At 56.1% G+C, this 14399-nt stretch overlaps 5 protein-coding genes across 5 annotated transcripts; 2 read left to right on the top strand and 3 right to left on the bottom strand.

Annotated features, from left to right (window-relative positions):
- Positions 1–465: 465 nt before the first annotated feature.
- Positions 466–1437, bottom strand: PUNSTDRAFT_62402 (uncharacterized protein; the record flags this gene model as incomplete). Its single annotated transcript, XM_007381367.1, has 3 exons — positions 466–668; positions 737–827; positions 904–1437. 3 exons carry the CDS (start codon positions 1435–1437, stop codon positions 466–468), a joined length of 828 nt encoding a protein of 275 aa, XP_007381429.1.
- A 3696-nt stretch (positions 1438–5133) lies between these two features.
- PUNSTDRAFT_50730 (2-methylcitrate dehydratase) lies at positions 5134–7223 on the top strand. Its single transcript, XM_007381366.1, has 7 exons — positions 5134–5493; positions 5559–5628; positions 5681–5791; positions 5845–6061; positions 6112–6340; positions 6403–6986; positions 7038–7223. The coding sequence occupies exons 1-7, from the start codon at positions 5341–5343 to the stop codon at positions 7117–7119; spliced, it is 1446 nt and encodes a 481-aa protein (XP_007381428.1). The 5' UTR covers positions 5134–5340; the 3' UTR covers positions 7120–7223.
- A 119-nt stretch (positions 7224–7342) lies between these two features.
- Positions 7343–9837, bottom strand: PUNSTDRAFT_132047 (uncharacterized protein; the record flags this gene model as incomplete). Its single annotated transcript, XM_007381365.1, has 4 exons — positions 7343–7465; positions 7516–9049; positions 9102–9186; positions 9237–9837. The coding sequence occupies 4 exons, from the start codon at positions 9835–9837 to the stop codon at positions 7343–7345; spliced, it is 2343 nt and encodes a 780-aa protein (XP_007381427.1).
- Positions 9838–10177: 340 nt separating this feature from the next.
- Positions 10178–11945, top strand: PUNSTDRAFT_125040 (uncharacterized protein). Its single transcript, XM_007381364.1, has 6 exons — positions 10178–10299; positions 10365–10757; positions 10813–11013; positions 11069–11166; positions 11222–11308; positions 11361–11945. Exons 2-6 carry the CDS (start codon positions 10527–10529, stop codon positions 11836–11838), a joined length of 1095 nt encoding a protein of 364 aa, XP_007381426.1. The 5' UTR covers positions 10178–10299; positions 10365–10526; the 3' UTR covers positions 11839–11945.
- A 52-nt stretch (positions 11946–11997) lies between these two features.
- PUNSTDRAFT_99208 (sulfate adenylyltransferase) lies at positions 11998–14109 on the bottom strand (the record flags this gene model as incomplete). The annotated part of the gene is made up of 7 exons (XM_007381363.1): positions 11998–12082; positions 12137–12687; positions 12738–13347; positions 13406–13579; positions 13639–13879; positions 13936–14016; positions 14077–14109. The coding sequence occupies 7 exons, from the start codon at positions 14107–14109 to the stop codon at positions 12045–12047; spliced, it is 1728 nt and encodes a 575-aa protein (XP_007381425.1). The 3' UTR covers positions 11998–12044.
- Positions 14110–14399: the final 290 nt, after the last annotated feature.

Raw genomic sequence — 14399 nt, 5'->3', positions numbered from 1 at the left:
GACCCGCCGGCGATCCAACGGAACCGGGGGGCCTACGAGGGGGGCGATGCGGACACTCGCACGGAATGGCTAGACTATGCTTTAGGTACTACATCGAGGTGAATTGATTGTCCATGCATATACCGTCGCGAACATGCATGCAGACGCTGTGAATTAAACACTTTGGAAAAAGTGGACTATATACCCTACTGCTTAGAGAGAGCACAAAGACAGGTAGCGGGAGAGAATAGGGGAAAAAAAGCAAAAAAGCCGACTGTTCTGTTTCTTCTTCTTCGTCTATATCACCCCAGAGGCCCGGGAAAGGGGGGAGAAGGTCCGTGTGCCAGATGCCGTCTACTACGTGCATTGTGCGTCGTGACGGGGTCGTGTCAAATAAGGATATGTATATCGAGCGAGAGAGATAAGATAGGTTCCACCAGCAAGGGACGAGAAAGAGCAGGGAACGGACGAGCGAGAGGAAGAGCGTTATGCCCGCCTGCCGCCCTTTTTCCTCCGTGCGCCGTCGATCTTGGCGCCGGCGGTGGAGACCATCTTCTTGAGCGTGCCGTCCGCGTTGAGCTTGCGGACGACGTCGAGGTCCGTGATCGGGTGGCCACCGACGATGAGCACCGGAAGCGAAGAGGCCCCGGTGAGCCGGAGCAGAAGTGGCTCGAGCACCGGCGCGTCGGCTGTGAGGGTGGCAAAGATAGACGTGAGCAGGGGGAGAGAGATAAGCATGTTTTTGATGGGGACCTACCGCGCATGTCGACGTCAAAGATAGTGGGCGCGGGCTTGAGATACATGTCGGAGAGCATCGCCTTGATCTCTCGTGAGACGGAGGAGTGCAGCTGCGAACGGGAGGGATTAACATCGGGCGCTGACCGCCTGGGAGAGGCGCCACCGAAAAGTGTATAACTAGCTGACCTTGCCGTAGAGGATGACGGGATTCCGCGTCCATACGTCGTGAACGACCTCCTCAAGCTCCTCGCGCGCGTTGTCGCCACGGGTATCGAAGTCCAGAACGAGGCTCGGGTCGAGCGGCGCGGCAGGGTCGACGCCGGCCGGGATATGGTTCTCCGGAAGCGCGGCTAGGAACGACGAGAGCGCAGCGAGCTCGTGCGGCGCGTCGAGCACCAGGTCAGGGCGTGCGGACGCGGCTTGGTGGAGCGCGGCTAGCTTCTTCCAGTCGAGCTTCTTGTGCGCCGCGAGGCGCCAGGCGTCGGTCGTGGGCGGGGGCCCTCCCGCAGTCGACGGGTCGCGCGCGAGGGGGAGGGCGGCGAGGGAGAGCGACGGCTGGGAGAGGAGGAGAACGTAGGCGCAGAGGGCGAGGAGGGAGAGGAGGGCGAGGACGGTGGTGCGGCGCTGGACGGGCCGCTGCCATTGCCACCGCGCGGGCTTGCTGGTGGAGAGGGAGTCGAGCACGCGCCGTGGGCTGCTGCCCTTGCCCGAGGAGAGCATGGAGACCGGGAAGGGCGGAGAAGGGGGCGGGGACGGCGAGCGGGTGAGGGCAGGGAACATGTCGGCGTCGTCGGGCGGGGTGCGCGGGAGGGCGGGGAGGGTAGGGGACTGGCGGGCGGGGAAGCTGAAGTTGTCGAGGCGGCGCTGGGAGGCGGTCCTGCGGTGGGCCATTGAGACGTTTGGGTATTTAATCAGAAATCAGAAAACGAGTGTGTGGCGATCGGACGTTGGGTCGTGGACGAGGAAGGGAGAGAACGTTCGAACGGTTAGCGCCGCGTTGTGTCCCGTCCCCACGCGCATCTATCGCGGCCTGCCATTCTTTCATTTGCTGCTTACTTCTTCTTACGCACCCTTTCTCTTTACAGATCTGTGCGCTGGAAATGCGCCAGCTCACGAAACGACGGATGTGGCTCCCGTCCGTCGTCCATACCGACTGCGAAGAGCTCGCATCACGGAAATTTTCGAAGGGGTTATCGCTGTCGGCAAAGCGGCGCCGCTGTGTGTGTGTGTATGCGTTGACAAGTTTACACCACCCCCATCATATTGCTATTATATTTCATCCGAGTCTCGTTCTCGCCATCTCGCTGCCATGAATGATTCTCCTGATCTCATCTAGGTCTCAGCGCAGCAGCGCCACAAAGGGCCCAAGGCACCGAGGGCACCTGGAGGGCACCCGAAAAGTGAGACCAAGAACGCGACGACGAGATTCGAAACAGGAGGGACACGGACAGACGTCCGAGACGGCGGGGTGAACCGATCAGCCTGTTGCCTCGAGGTACCGACCAGCCGTCCGGCGACCAATCCGGCCACCCAGCTCACAATGCTCCTGCCAAGCTGAGCAACGGCGGTGACGAAGAGGGTCTCTGCCCATCACGTCATCGCCCGAACGACTCAATAACAGCGAACTCACAGAATGCCGACACAAGTGTCACAACAAACAAAGCAAAGTCTTGTCCGAATGCGATCGTCTTTATCATTGCTAAGACTGCCACCGTCGCGGGGGCGAAGGTGCTGGCGCCTCGGGGCACCTTCTGTCTATATAAATGGCACGATACGCCACTGTTCTGAACCAGCACACAACAGCATCTATTGTTGGCATTGAGATCACTGGCGGAACATGGTCGGGCCAAACATATACAATACAGAACTCGACATGCTCATACCTCAACAACACAGGCATCATGGGGATGAACTTGGGGTCGCTCCACTTCTTCACGAAATTGACAATGTCGTAGCGTGAGCGTGCATGACGTTATCCTCTATCTCGGAGGATGCAATCTGCCATCCCTGGCAGCTGTCTGGGGCACATCCTATACCGTTTCTAAGTATACGACGGTACGAAGAGCTTGTAGCGAAGCGGCTATCGCTTTATTCCCTTCATGCGTCCAGGTGACAGTACTTCAGTCGAGCAGCCTGCAAGATATAGCCTTGCCCAACATGGATGCATCGGAAACGATGCTGTTTGCCCGCCAACCGTGCTCCGCACCCTGGTTGTAGGTGGCTCGATGATGTCGGAACGGGGTACGCCATGTACCGATGCGCGCGGTGCCTATCGCTGGACAATCTAGACACCTAGGACACCTCTCTCAGAGGCGATTCATTCGCCATCTGCGGATGCACTGCCATGCCCCGGGCCATAGAGTCGGCATCCCCCTGCGCGGAGGAAACGCATCGTGATGTTTTGATGCGCGCGCCAGACGGAGACGCGCATAATTAGAAAAGAATGGAGGATCCGGACGACTGGGAATGAATGTTGGATGTCGGTTAGATTGGATGGGATGGTGAGGTATGTTCATCTCTCGTAAACGTTGCCGCCGCCCGAGGCAATGACGATCATCATACTGACTTTCATGAACGAAATGCCGCCAAAGCCGAGATGGGAGCGTTTCTGATAAGGCCCGATAGCGGATCCGGAAAGAAAGAAGCGCGAGTACGGGATTGACGTGGGACTCGGATGCGGAAGCACAGTGCAGCGTGCATGTAAATTGCCCACCATTCCGTGGCCCCGGTCGAGAGCGAGGCCAGCGATGCATGATACTTGATGGTGTGGAGTCCAACCATCGCACATGTTGTCCGCATGGGGGTGTACAACGGACATGGGATAAGACGCTCCCGTTATTGGGCCAGTAGTACGGCACGTGGCGGGCTAGAATTCATCAGAAGCATGATCATGCTTGTGGTCTTCTACAGGAGAAAGGCCACGACGCGACTCCCCGTCCTCTCTTGTATTGCACGTTGGTTACTGCACCATCGAGGGGGAGGAACCGGGTTCTCCGACGGAAACGAGCCCGTCATAGTTCCTGGTAGCCGACTCCGAGTCTATCCATATCGGGTCGTACCCGCCCTTCGTCCGGTAAACAGGAGAAGCTAGCGCCCAGCTCCCAAAACGATCCCGTATCACCCGCCGCAGAATTCGTGTTCTAAACACTAAGCCGAGTCGCCGTCACAAGAGTGCCCGAGGGCAAGCAAGCAAGCAAAATGCGGGTTGGGAGGCTCCATGTGGCATGAGACCGCGAGCCGGATGTCAGCCGCGTAGTAAGCATCTCATCGACATCGTCGCGCTTGAGGACCGTTCGATGCCTACCACTTTGTCCAAAAGTCATGGCATCCAGCGCCGGTAGCACATCCACTGGCAGGCCGTCGAGTTTAATGTACGAATTGGGCTGTACCCGCCCGGGTTCGGTCAACATGAGTAGCATGAAAGCCGGGTGACGCGCCACGGTATCTTTCCCCTCGTGGCACCAAGTCTGGGTGAAGGCGTCGAGTCGACCAAACCGAGCGTTAGCCGCCCACTTCCTGGCTCTGCCTGGCCAACGGCGGTTCAAATCGATAGATCACCGAGTGCCGCCAGGGCCTCCCGGCGTACTTTTTGCACACGCTATTTTTGGACCGCCAAAGCGCAAGTTTGGTAGAGCCTTGTAACAGGGGCCCGGGTGAACCGGCCAGAGGATACACCACGGGCCGGGGTAGATAGGGGTCCGGGTTGAAGTGACGGTCCACGGTATAAGCCACGGCTTGTCAGCGAAGATTTTCGTGTCTGAAGTCCCTGAAGACGGTCGCGTGTCTGGAATAGAGGAACAGCAAGCACAGGAGACGGCCCGAGCGCCGGGGTCAGGGCGACCCAAGGACAGTGTTTCATTTATTGTGGATGCGAACGGTCCGACGATGCGCAATCTGTTTGACCTTGGCGTAGCAAAGGTGTTAGAAGGTGTCCATTGTGAAATCACTATCATGAGATGGTCCTGCGGGTGTCTTCGCTTGCCGATGGACAGGAAGAATATAGGACGAGACTTTGTCCATATCAGGTCCAGACAAAGGTAATCGACGTTAGAGTGGCATTATCGACTTCCGCCTGCGACGGTCATGATTTTGCTGATCTTCTGGTACCAGTAGCCTCGGCCGTCCAGGACCGATTTCATTGAAGTTGATACCTGGCATGAAGTTTATAATTTATCGTGCAGTGGAACAGAAGTAGATGGAGGAGGCGTTCAGGCCTTGCAAGATCGTCAGCACAGTGCAAATGCCGTCAAAACTCGCAGAGCGGCTGACGCAGTCACCACAGTGACATTGATACTGATAAACATTTGCACGTGAACCCACCGGTCGGCGTACCTTGCCGGATCGCCGAGTGTGGGGAAACCAGCGACCGTGACGAGGACATAAGAACAACCTTTGCAAAGGTCATCGGGAGACACCGCGTCTAGACGGACCATGTTGAGCAGAGCGAGCAGCCGTCTGTCTATCCGCACGACCTCCACCTCCGCCGCATTCCTATCGACCTCGCGCAAGGCAATCTCCTCATCAGCTGCCACGCGCCCGAAGCTCTCCTTATCCTCCACATCTCCTTCCCTCGCCCCGCGTTCGCCGAGACATCCAGCCCGGGACAGCTCTTTTGTGCGGAAGATGGGACACTTTGCGTCGGAAGATTCTGCTCGACCGGAGCCCGACCAGGTACTGAAGGACATCGCGGACTACGTGCATGACTATGAGATCACCTCGGACCTTGCGTACGAGACAGCTCGGTTGTGTCTGATCGACACCATTGGATGTGGTCTGGTATGTGTGAAGTCCAAAATCAATCTGAAGAATGCTGAACGGAATCGAAACCGCGCGTCATGCAGGAAGGTCTCCGGTTCCCTGAGTGCGCAAAGCTCCTTGGGCCGGTCGTTGAAGGCACTATTGTTCCCAATGGTCGGTACCTCGCATGCCTCATTGTTTGGAATATCTCTCAAACATATCTCAGGCACAAAGGTCCCTGGAACGAATTACCAACTTGATCCCATTCGAGGAGCCTTCAACATCGGCACCATTATTCGCTGGCTGGACTATAACGACTGCTGGCTGGCTGCCGAATGTACGTGCTATTCTAGAGGTTGATCGTGTTTGTTGACAAACCTGGATATGCAGGGGGCCATCCCTCGGACAACTTGGGCGCCATCCTTGCCGTGGCGGATCACCTCGCCAGGAAAGGGGAATCGCTCACCGTGCGCGACATTCTGACGGCCATGATCAAGGCGCACGAAATACAGGGCGGCCTCGCGCTCCTGAACTCGTTCAACCGCGTCGGGCTCGACCATGTCGTCCTCGTCAAGGTCGCCTCCACCGCGGTCGTATCCAAGCTTCTGTTCGTCTTACCCCAGGACATCGGTGACAATATCTGAATACATGCTATAGCGGTCTGACTCGAGAACAAACTATCGACGCGATCTCGCATGCCTGGGTCGATGGTCAATCGTTGCGCACCTACCGACATGCCCCCAACACCGGTCCCCGCAAATCCTGGGCCGCAGGTGACGCCTGCTCGCGGGCAGTAAACCTCGCCCTTCTCGTGCAGAAGGGTCAGGTCGGCATGCCATCAGTGCTCACCGCAAAGACATGGGGCTTCTACGATGTCCTTTTCAAGGTAACAAGCCTGTGTTACCCCGAGATGCCTGCTACGGTACTCAGACTCATTGCGTCTCACAGGGCAAACCCTTCGAGTTCCAGAGGCCCTACGGTTCCTACATCATGGAGAACGTCCTCTTCAAGATCTCCTACCCCGCTGAGTTCCACGCCCAAACCGCCGTCGAAGCCGCGCACATCCTCCATGATAAGCTGAAGTCGCTCGGCAAGTCCTCGGACGACATCCAGAGCATCACTATCCGCACGCAGGAGGCCGCGCTCCGGATTATAAATAAGAAGGGACCGTTGCACAATTTCGCCGATCGGGACCACGATATCAACTACATGGTCGCCTACCCGCTTATTTTCGGCCGGCTCACGTCCGAGTCCTATACGGACGCCGCCGCCGCCGATCCCCGCATCGACGCCCTCCGCGCAAAGATCACCTGTGTGCACGACGAGCAATTCTCGGTCGACTACCATGATCCGGAGAAGCGCTTCATCTCAAACGCGCTCAAGGTTACGCTGAACGACGGTACCGTCCTTGACGAGGTCGTCGTAGAGTTCCCGGTTGGCCACAAGCGTCGACGCGAAGAAGGCACTCCCTTGCTCTTGAACAAGTTCAAGACTCACATCGCCCCCCACTTCGATGCCGCTCACCAACAAAAGTATGTTTTTTTGACCTTTCCCTGTAAACACAGAAATAACATTTCTTCTAGGATTCTCGACACTGTTAACGACGCTCAATCGCTTTGGAAGCTGCCCGTCGACAAGTTCACCGATCTCTTCGTCAAGCCATGAATATCGGTCAAAACACAGTCTTGATTCAAATGTAGAGTACATGACATTGAGTTACAACAGGGAAACGGGACATAACCTGGCATAACATCCCATAACAATAATAACAATAAGTCAGGATTATAGTTTTCTGCGGACGCATAAAGCCGAGACGGACGCTATGCGCGTATATGAGGGAACGAGGTATCCAGGCGTGATCAACGGAAGTGGTATGTATATTGATGTGTCAAGCGACTTCCGCGGTAGCTTGGATAGGTTCCGCTTTGGTGGCCGCAACCTTCTTCTTCCATCGCGTCTTTCTCTTGTTCGCCTTGGAGACCTGGGCAAGGTCTTTCGTAGGTTTGCTGACCTTTAACAAAACTTGTCAACATACACTCCGTATCAGGACAAGACAATCACCTCATCGACGACAGGAGCCCTCTGCGTATTATTGTCTGCACGCTTGAACGGGGAGCTCAACGGCGCAGACGGCTGTGCATCCTTCGGCTTAGAGTAGACAGCGCTCGAGTTCGACAGCGATCGCCTGTCCAAAAACGAGCTCCCCATCTTCAGGCCAATGCTCGGTCCAGACGGCCGCCGTGGTCCTGGTGACATACCTACCGTGGACGCTTTTGGAGATGTCATCCTCTTCGACAAGTCGCCTTGGTCACCAGCAGCATTCGACGCAAAGTACGGTTTGTACTTGCCCATCTCGCCGCCGCCAAGCCCGAATCGACGGACCGGGCCCCTCTCGGAGCTGGCCGCACGCTCGACGTCCTCGGGAAGCTCCGGAACAGAAGCTAGGCGTCGTTCGACGAGCTTCGCCAGAGGTATAGACTTAGGCGCTTGGTAGGTCAGGCTTCGTTTTCTTATTCCAATCATCGGCGAAGATACAGGGACGGGCGGAAGAGGTTCAGCTGAAGGAGACCCAGGCACAGGAGAAGCACCAGGTGTCGACAGTGGGTTGTTTACGACCTTAGGAACCGCGCGGACAATCGCGGGATCAGTGACATGGTTAACGCGAGCGGTGCTGTAGAGGACCGCGTTCAGGTGAGGGTGCGCAAAGTTGAGACCTCGGGGATCCGGGAACTCGTTCTGAATTATAGGATTCGGTTGACGAGTTGCGTTGCTGACGACAGGCGGAGAGTACCAGGTCGATCGAGCCGTCGGGGATCTGCCGTTCGCGTAGCCAGGTCCTAACAATCCTATTGGTTCCATATACGGGGAGAAGGTCGACGCCCAGACAGGTGAAGTAGAGCTCGGCGGAGTCGGCAGAAGCATCCTTGGAGGCAGCCGCGCCGGCTGGAGCTTTCTATGCTGGTCGCCGATTGGCACCGGAAGATGACTCGGAGGTTGACCAGACTGTCCCACTGGAGGACCAAGAACTATAGGAGGTAAAGCACCAGATGGCGCGTTATTCTTGGAGGTCGGCTCATATTCGACCGCATGACGCAGATACATGTTGAAGTCGAAATCTTTCTGCGCTTGACGAGAGGCATCTGCGGGAGCCTGGATCGGCAAATGGCGATGTATATCGATACACTGTTCATTCGGAAATATAGAGGGCTGATCGATTGTAGGGGATTGGTTCCGTAGATGCGTGCCTGGATTGGAAGGGAGATGCACGTCGCTACGACGGTTTCCAGAGGAGACGTTGGGCAGTGCACGAGCAGCTACCGGTTCAGCCCGGGTAGGCAAGACAGCACCAGGAAGACCAGCCTGAGCAAAGACCTGGGAATCAGAACGAGGGTAGAGCTGCCTCAGGATGCCGGGAGGCTGGGGTGGCGCTTCTCGTAGAATGGTGTTCTGCACTTGACGACCATGATCTTCCGTCAGTCTTACCTTACCAGTCGGGCGGGCGTCAGAAACGTCAGCTGGTAACACCTCTGTGTGAAGCCCCCAGATGATTCGGGGCAGGTCTCCCTGTTCTTCAATCACGGTCCCTTCCGCTCCGCTAGAATGAGGAAGATGACCCAACCGGTTGTGCGGCATATGCAACTACTGACCTTGGACAACGCGCGTAAGGAAGCGAGAGTGGGCCATGGAGTGCAGGAATTGGCTTGGGCGGGGAATCTGCCCAGCTGATCCACCCTGGTAACTCGGGTGAGACCAATTGCGACGAGAGTGGGTACCCGAATCACCTTCTTTGTCAGTACGAGGTACTTTGTTCTTGGGAGATTTGATCCTTAGAAAGTTTGTCGCTATCTGAGGGGTGGCCGAGATGAACAAGACAGATTCAGGAGACGATGGAGGAGACGGAGTGTAAGGTCGTTCAGAGCCCAGAGTAGAAGCGCGAGCGCGAGAAGAACGCCGTTCAGGTGTTAACGATAACCGAGAATAGTCATAGCATCCATAATCCACGACGCGCGAGACCGGACTGGATGGGAAGGCAGCAGTCGGTCGTACACGCTGAGGCATGGAAACGACCCGAGGAGAAGAGCGCTTGATCAGGTCGATAGGCCGATCGTCGGGCATAGACGCCAGCCTTTCCGTACGAATATACGAACGGGGCGGTCGTTGTGCAGGAAGTTGTGGAGGTTTGATTTGGCGAGATGCGATAGACTTGTTGGAGGTTTGCGCGGGCGCTTGTCCCAGAGTTCCAACATGGCCGGCGTCAGATCCTTTATGGCAATCATCGCGAAAACCGTTGTCTGGCGTAGGGCTGTGCAAGGCCTGATGAACGCGCGGGGTTCCAGCTTGAACGGCGCAGTCGGTATACAGCTTCGTGCTGTCCGTCGACATTGTTGTCGCCGACGTCCCTGGCGGCGAACGTAGCGGACGATGAGTTGAGGTGGAAGGCAAGAACAGAGGCGGATGTTGAGCGCGGCCTGAAGGGCGGGTTGAAGGGAGGTGATGGACTGTTCCCACGCTGGTGATGGGGCCCCAATTCAGGCAGTCGAATATCCAACGACCAAGCCCGCCGTACGATGTCCTCTGGCCGTCGCCATGATCCTCCTCGACGAGGTCGACAATGAGGTCCTCAAGCAACGGCACCGACAACATCCCAGCACGTCGACGCTGTCCCCTCCACCTCCCGCCTTCATCTCCGACCCCGCCCCTCCTGCTTACACCACCCTCGAATACGTCCCGCACCCAGAACGGAAACGCACGCAGCTGGACCACCGGATATGGCGGGCAACTCTTTACGCCCTGGGGATATATATTGCGCTTTCCGTGGTACTGGCCGCGCCGCTCCTTGTTTGGGTGAGGAAGGCACACGCCCACATTATTTTCAGCTGCGGGCGCTCACGTTTATCTCACACTCATAGAAGGCACGCCAATCCTCGAGCCATAAGCATATACCCATTGCATTTAGTCGGTACCATGTAGAGGACGTCAAGACCGCCAACCACGTCCATCTCGTACGAGCAGCAACAACCGTCCTAGCATGCAACCCGTGGCGCAATTCGCCATCATCGGCGACCGCCAGCATGGAATACACGCTCCCTCGCAATGGCTCTATCTTCTTCCATTCCAATGTCTCGGAGGGCGACGAATGGCAACAGCTTGTTAAGGGGACTCTCCAAGTTGGTATCAATCCGGATACCAAAATTCACGATACTGTCTTTTCGTTCGGGCTGTCGTATGCCAACGAGGTTTCCTTGAAGCAAGTCAGCGTGTGTCTAGTGGACATAGGCGGCAGTCGAGGTATCAGGATCGTCGTACGTGCTCAACGTCGCTTCTTCGTCCTCCCGGAATCTTACCAGTGCGTAACAGATGCCAGGCGATGTGACCCAGGTACATCCTGTGATCTTCGACATGAAGGTCCTGCTCCCGTATCATTCTGGTTCGCCCGCGTCGTTTGGCGAATTCAGGACGTACCTCCCTCTGGTTACGCAGAAACTGGGTGATCTGGATGCGTTCGCTCGGTTCGACCGAGTTTACTTGGAAGGGCCTCTTTCTCCGGTCACTGTTGACGTAAGTTCCTGATGCGGTCCCTACGATTCAATTTGACGAAATGTGATTTATTTAGTCTATACAAGCGTCAAAACTGACCATCAAGACGTCCATGGCAGAGATATCTGGATCATTCAACGTGTCCGAGTTCCTTGACCTTGATACAACTTCCGCGTACGTATCTCTCGCATCGACCCCTCGACGGATATTCACTCGCCCTCTTCGGTAGTGCTGTGAAGGCGAATGTCCTCTTAGCCAACGATCGGAGTAGCGATTTCCAACGTATGACGCGCATGCAGATCTCCACAGGCAACAGGTGCATCATACATGCTTATCTATTGTCACACCCAATTGACTTCCTACGCCAGTGCTATCGATGCCAACGTCACCCTCCTTGCGCACGGAGGCCACACGGGAGACTTTCCCCCCGACTTCGACGTGTCCTTCGCTACCTTCAACGGCGATCTCTCGGTCTCATTAGGCCACCATTCTCTCTCCCGACCGTCTCACCTCAAGGCGAAGATGCAGAACAACCTCGCTCCTGTAAACGTCACCCTCGATGATCTCTATCAGGGAACGTTCGATTCCCAGACAAAATTCGCCACCGCACATGTACTAGAAGGGTCCACGACTCTCCGAACGCCGTTTCGCGTGGAAGCTGCCGTGAACGGGCGAGCAACCCGGGCGCCGAGAATCTTGTACGAGTATGACCACTATGTCACCTCACGCATAATCGGCTGGACGGGTTGGGAGAAGCGGGCTAGGGGGCGCGGTCAGGGGCACGTCGAGGTCGTGTCCAGTTTGAGCCCAGTGACACTTCGACTCGGCCACCACAATACTACCTGAATAGACTTCACCACCTTGCTCCTTGTATTTTGTAGTGTACCATTGGGGGGGGGGGGGCTGTGCTCGACAGAATGTATCATTATGTTATAAATCATATTATTGTCCGGTGTTGTTTTGTGCAGCTTTAAGGTAGCGGTAGCTAAACCGCGCCGGAGGGAAGGAAAATAAATGTGATGCATTCCCTAGGTACAAACGACACGGATAGTCTACAATAAGCTGTTTGTCTCCAACAATAATATGATACCTGAAGCGCAAACGTAAGCATCGTAAAAGCGGCAATTAGGTATGATTTACTCACTGTGCACGATTTCCGGTATGGTTTGGGTAGTCGTATCCACAGTCAGGTCCGCCTTCTCGGGTGTCTCGTACTCGTCGTCCACTCCGGCAAAGTGAATGATCTCCCCTTTTCGCGCCTTAGCGTATACCCCCTTGCGATCAGTTTTCTCGCAGTGCTCCAGGGGAGTTGCGACGTGGATGAGGAAGAAGTTGCCGCCAGCACCGCCGTTGTGGGTGACGACTTCGCGAGCAGCGACACGTCCCTTTTCATGTGGGGCGGTGGGCGCTGCGATGACGGCTGCACCCGCACGTGCGAGCTCAGCGGAGACCCAGGCGATGCGATTCAGGTTCGTGTACCTGTCCTCCCTCGAGAAACCGAGCTCGGAAGATAATTCTTGCCGCACGGTTTCACCGAGGAGCAGCGACACAGAGCGACCTCCCTGCTGGTTGAGCACTACCTGCAATGCACGCGCGATGGTGTCTTTGCCCGAGTTGAAGAGCCCAGTGAGCAAGAGGACAAAACCCTGCTTGTTCCGCGGAGGATAGCTTGCACGAAGAGTCTGAACGACTTCTCTGTGAATAGCGTTAGTGGCCAGAAATCACGAGCACAAGGAGCCTCTTACTCATAGCTGAACCATTCGGGGATGGGAGCGCCTGTCCGTAGTCGCCTGCGGAGTTCGGTTCCAGAGATGTCAAGTGTCTGTACACCCTTCGGGACTTCGTCAACAGGCTGGTACTCGTCGGTCGAAGGCAAATACGTCATCTGCTGGAACGGAACCATCTCGATTTGCAGCTCGTCGTGATATTTAGTCACAAGGTCCTGCGCATCGTATGGGCCGTAGAAATCCCGGCCGGCGGAGTTCTTGCCTGGGCCAGCGTGGTCGCGGCCGACGATGAAATGGGTAGCGCCGTAGTTCTTGCGGATGATCGCGTGCCAAACAGCTTCACGAGGACCAGCCATACGCATAGCCAATGGCAGGAGCGCCAGGTGCCCCATGCCGTTAGGGTACTTTTTCATGATCGCCTCGTAGACACGGACGCGGGTATAGTGGTCGACATCGCCGGGCTTTGTAAGGCCGACGACGGGGTGGATCAGGACGTTAGCTTGCCTTTGGCGAGCAGCGCGGACGGTGAGTTCGCGATGCGCCCTGTGCATCGGGTTGCGGGTCTGGAAGGCAACAACTTTGCGCCATGCTAGCTTTTTGAAGTGTGCACGCAATTCTGCGGGGGTGTCTATAAAGAATGCTTATGAGCAAGGACATTGTTGCTTGACGAAGAATAGAGGACGCACATCGGAGAGCGACATAATCAAAGTACGTGGGTAGTTGAATGGCTTCAACCTTGCCGCCCACGTAGAAGTCCTTAACCCGGTTGCGGAGGTAGGTCACTGAAGGATGCGCGGGGTCGTCATCGCCAAGAACCTTGATAGCTTCCTTTACTTTGTCGGGGGTATAGATGTCTTCAACTGCAGGCATCGTGAGGATCGGCTAAGGGGCGAAAGCATACACCAGGCGATGGACTCACCAGTCAGAATAGCCAGTGCCTCGTCGTCCCTCGGGTCGCGAAGCGCGATTCGTGCGCTAGGCGCCAAGGAAAGCGTATCGACATCCTCCTGCGATACGTCCAGGGTGATGGGCATGGGGAAGAGCGCGCCATCTGCGAGCCTCAACGTCTCAACTACACTGATGTAATCCTTCTGGTTCATGAATCCTTCCAGTGGACTGAAGCCTCCGTTCATGATGAGTTCGAGATCACATAGTTGGCGCTGAACGCGATTCAGCATCTCACACACCCACAGCTCGAAGAGACAGGGTAGCATACCTCGGTCAATGTGATGCTCGGCAGTCCATCGGCTTCTCTGGAGAGCTCTGCGTGCCTGTCTGCATCACGAGCCAAAAGGTCCTTGATGACAACCAACGCATGTCAATCCCAAAGTGTGCAATGAGCGGAAAGGGAGCAGACCTTGAGGACACCGCCATGTGGGGTATTCGCCATTCTATTGATCTATGATTGAGATGGCGTCTAAGAGAATCTAGTGGGCCGTAGAATTGCTAAGGACAGAGTTTTGATTGAGGGCAACATCGGGAGGATAGCTTTTAACGAGGCGCATGGCGGGTAAATCACGCAATCCAATCGCGACTGGATGAGTGGTCCGGCGGTTCCCTTCAGATGCTCCGTAAGCCCATACATACAATTATTAGCGTGCGCGGTTAGAGGCAAGCATCCTTGGTCGGTCGATGGAAGGATCTTCATTGGAACTGGCGACGAGGATAGGTTGAGGAAAG

The sequence above is a fragment of the Punctularia strigosozonata genome (genome assembly GCF_000264995.1).
Source record: "Punctularia strigosozonata HHB-11173 SS5 unplaced genomic scaffold PUNSTscaffold_3, whole genome shotgun sequence".
NCBI lineage: Eukaryota > Fungi > Basidiomycota > Agaricomycetes > Corticiales > Punctulariaceae > Punctularia > Punctularia strigosozonata.
This window is presented reverse-complemented; position numbering and strand designations above follow the sequence as displayed.

What these genes read in the sequence shown, in the direction of transcription:
- PUNSTDRAFT_50730 (XM_007381366.1), top strand. Translation starts at nt 5,341, where the DNA reads ATGGGACACTTTGCGTCGGAAGATTCTGCTCGACCGGAGCCCGACCAG. An exon ending in ACACCATTGGATGTGGTCTG is followed by an intron (nt 5,494 to 5,558) that starts GTATGTGTGAAG and finishes CGCGTCATGCAG; the next exon opens with GAAGGTCTCCGGTTCCCTGA. An exon ending in CTGCTGGCTGGCTGCCGAAT is followed by an intron (nt 5,792 to 5,844) that starts GTACGTGCTATT and finishes CTGGATATGCAG; the next exon opens with GGGGCCATCCCTCGGACAAC.
- PUNSTDRAFT_125040 (XM_007381364.1), top strand. Translation starts at nt 10,527, where the DNA reads ATGGAATACACGCTCCCTCGCAATGGCTCTATCTTCTTCCATTCCAAT. An exon ending in TTTCTCCGGTCACTGTTGAC is followed by an intron (nt 11,014 to 11,068) that starts GTAAGTTCCTGA and finishes TGATTTATTTAG; the next exon opens with TCTATACAAGCGTCAAAACT. An exon ending in GACCTTGATACAACTTCCGC is followed by an intron (nt 11,167 to 11,221) that starts GTACGTATCTCT and finishes CCTCTTCGGTAG; the next exon opens with TGCTGTGAAGGCGAATGTCC.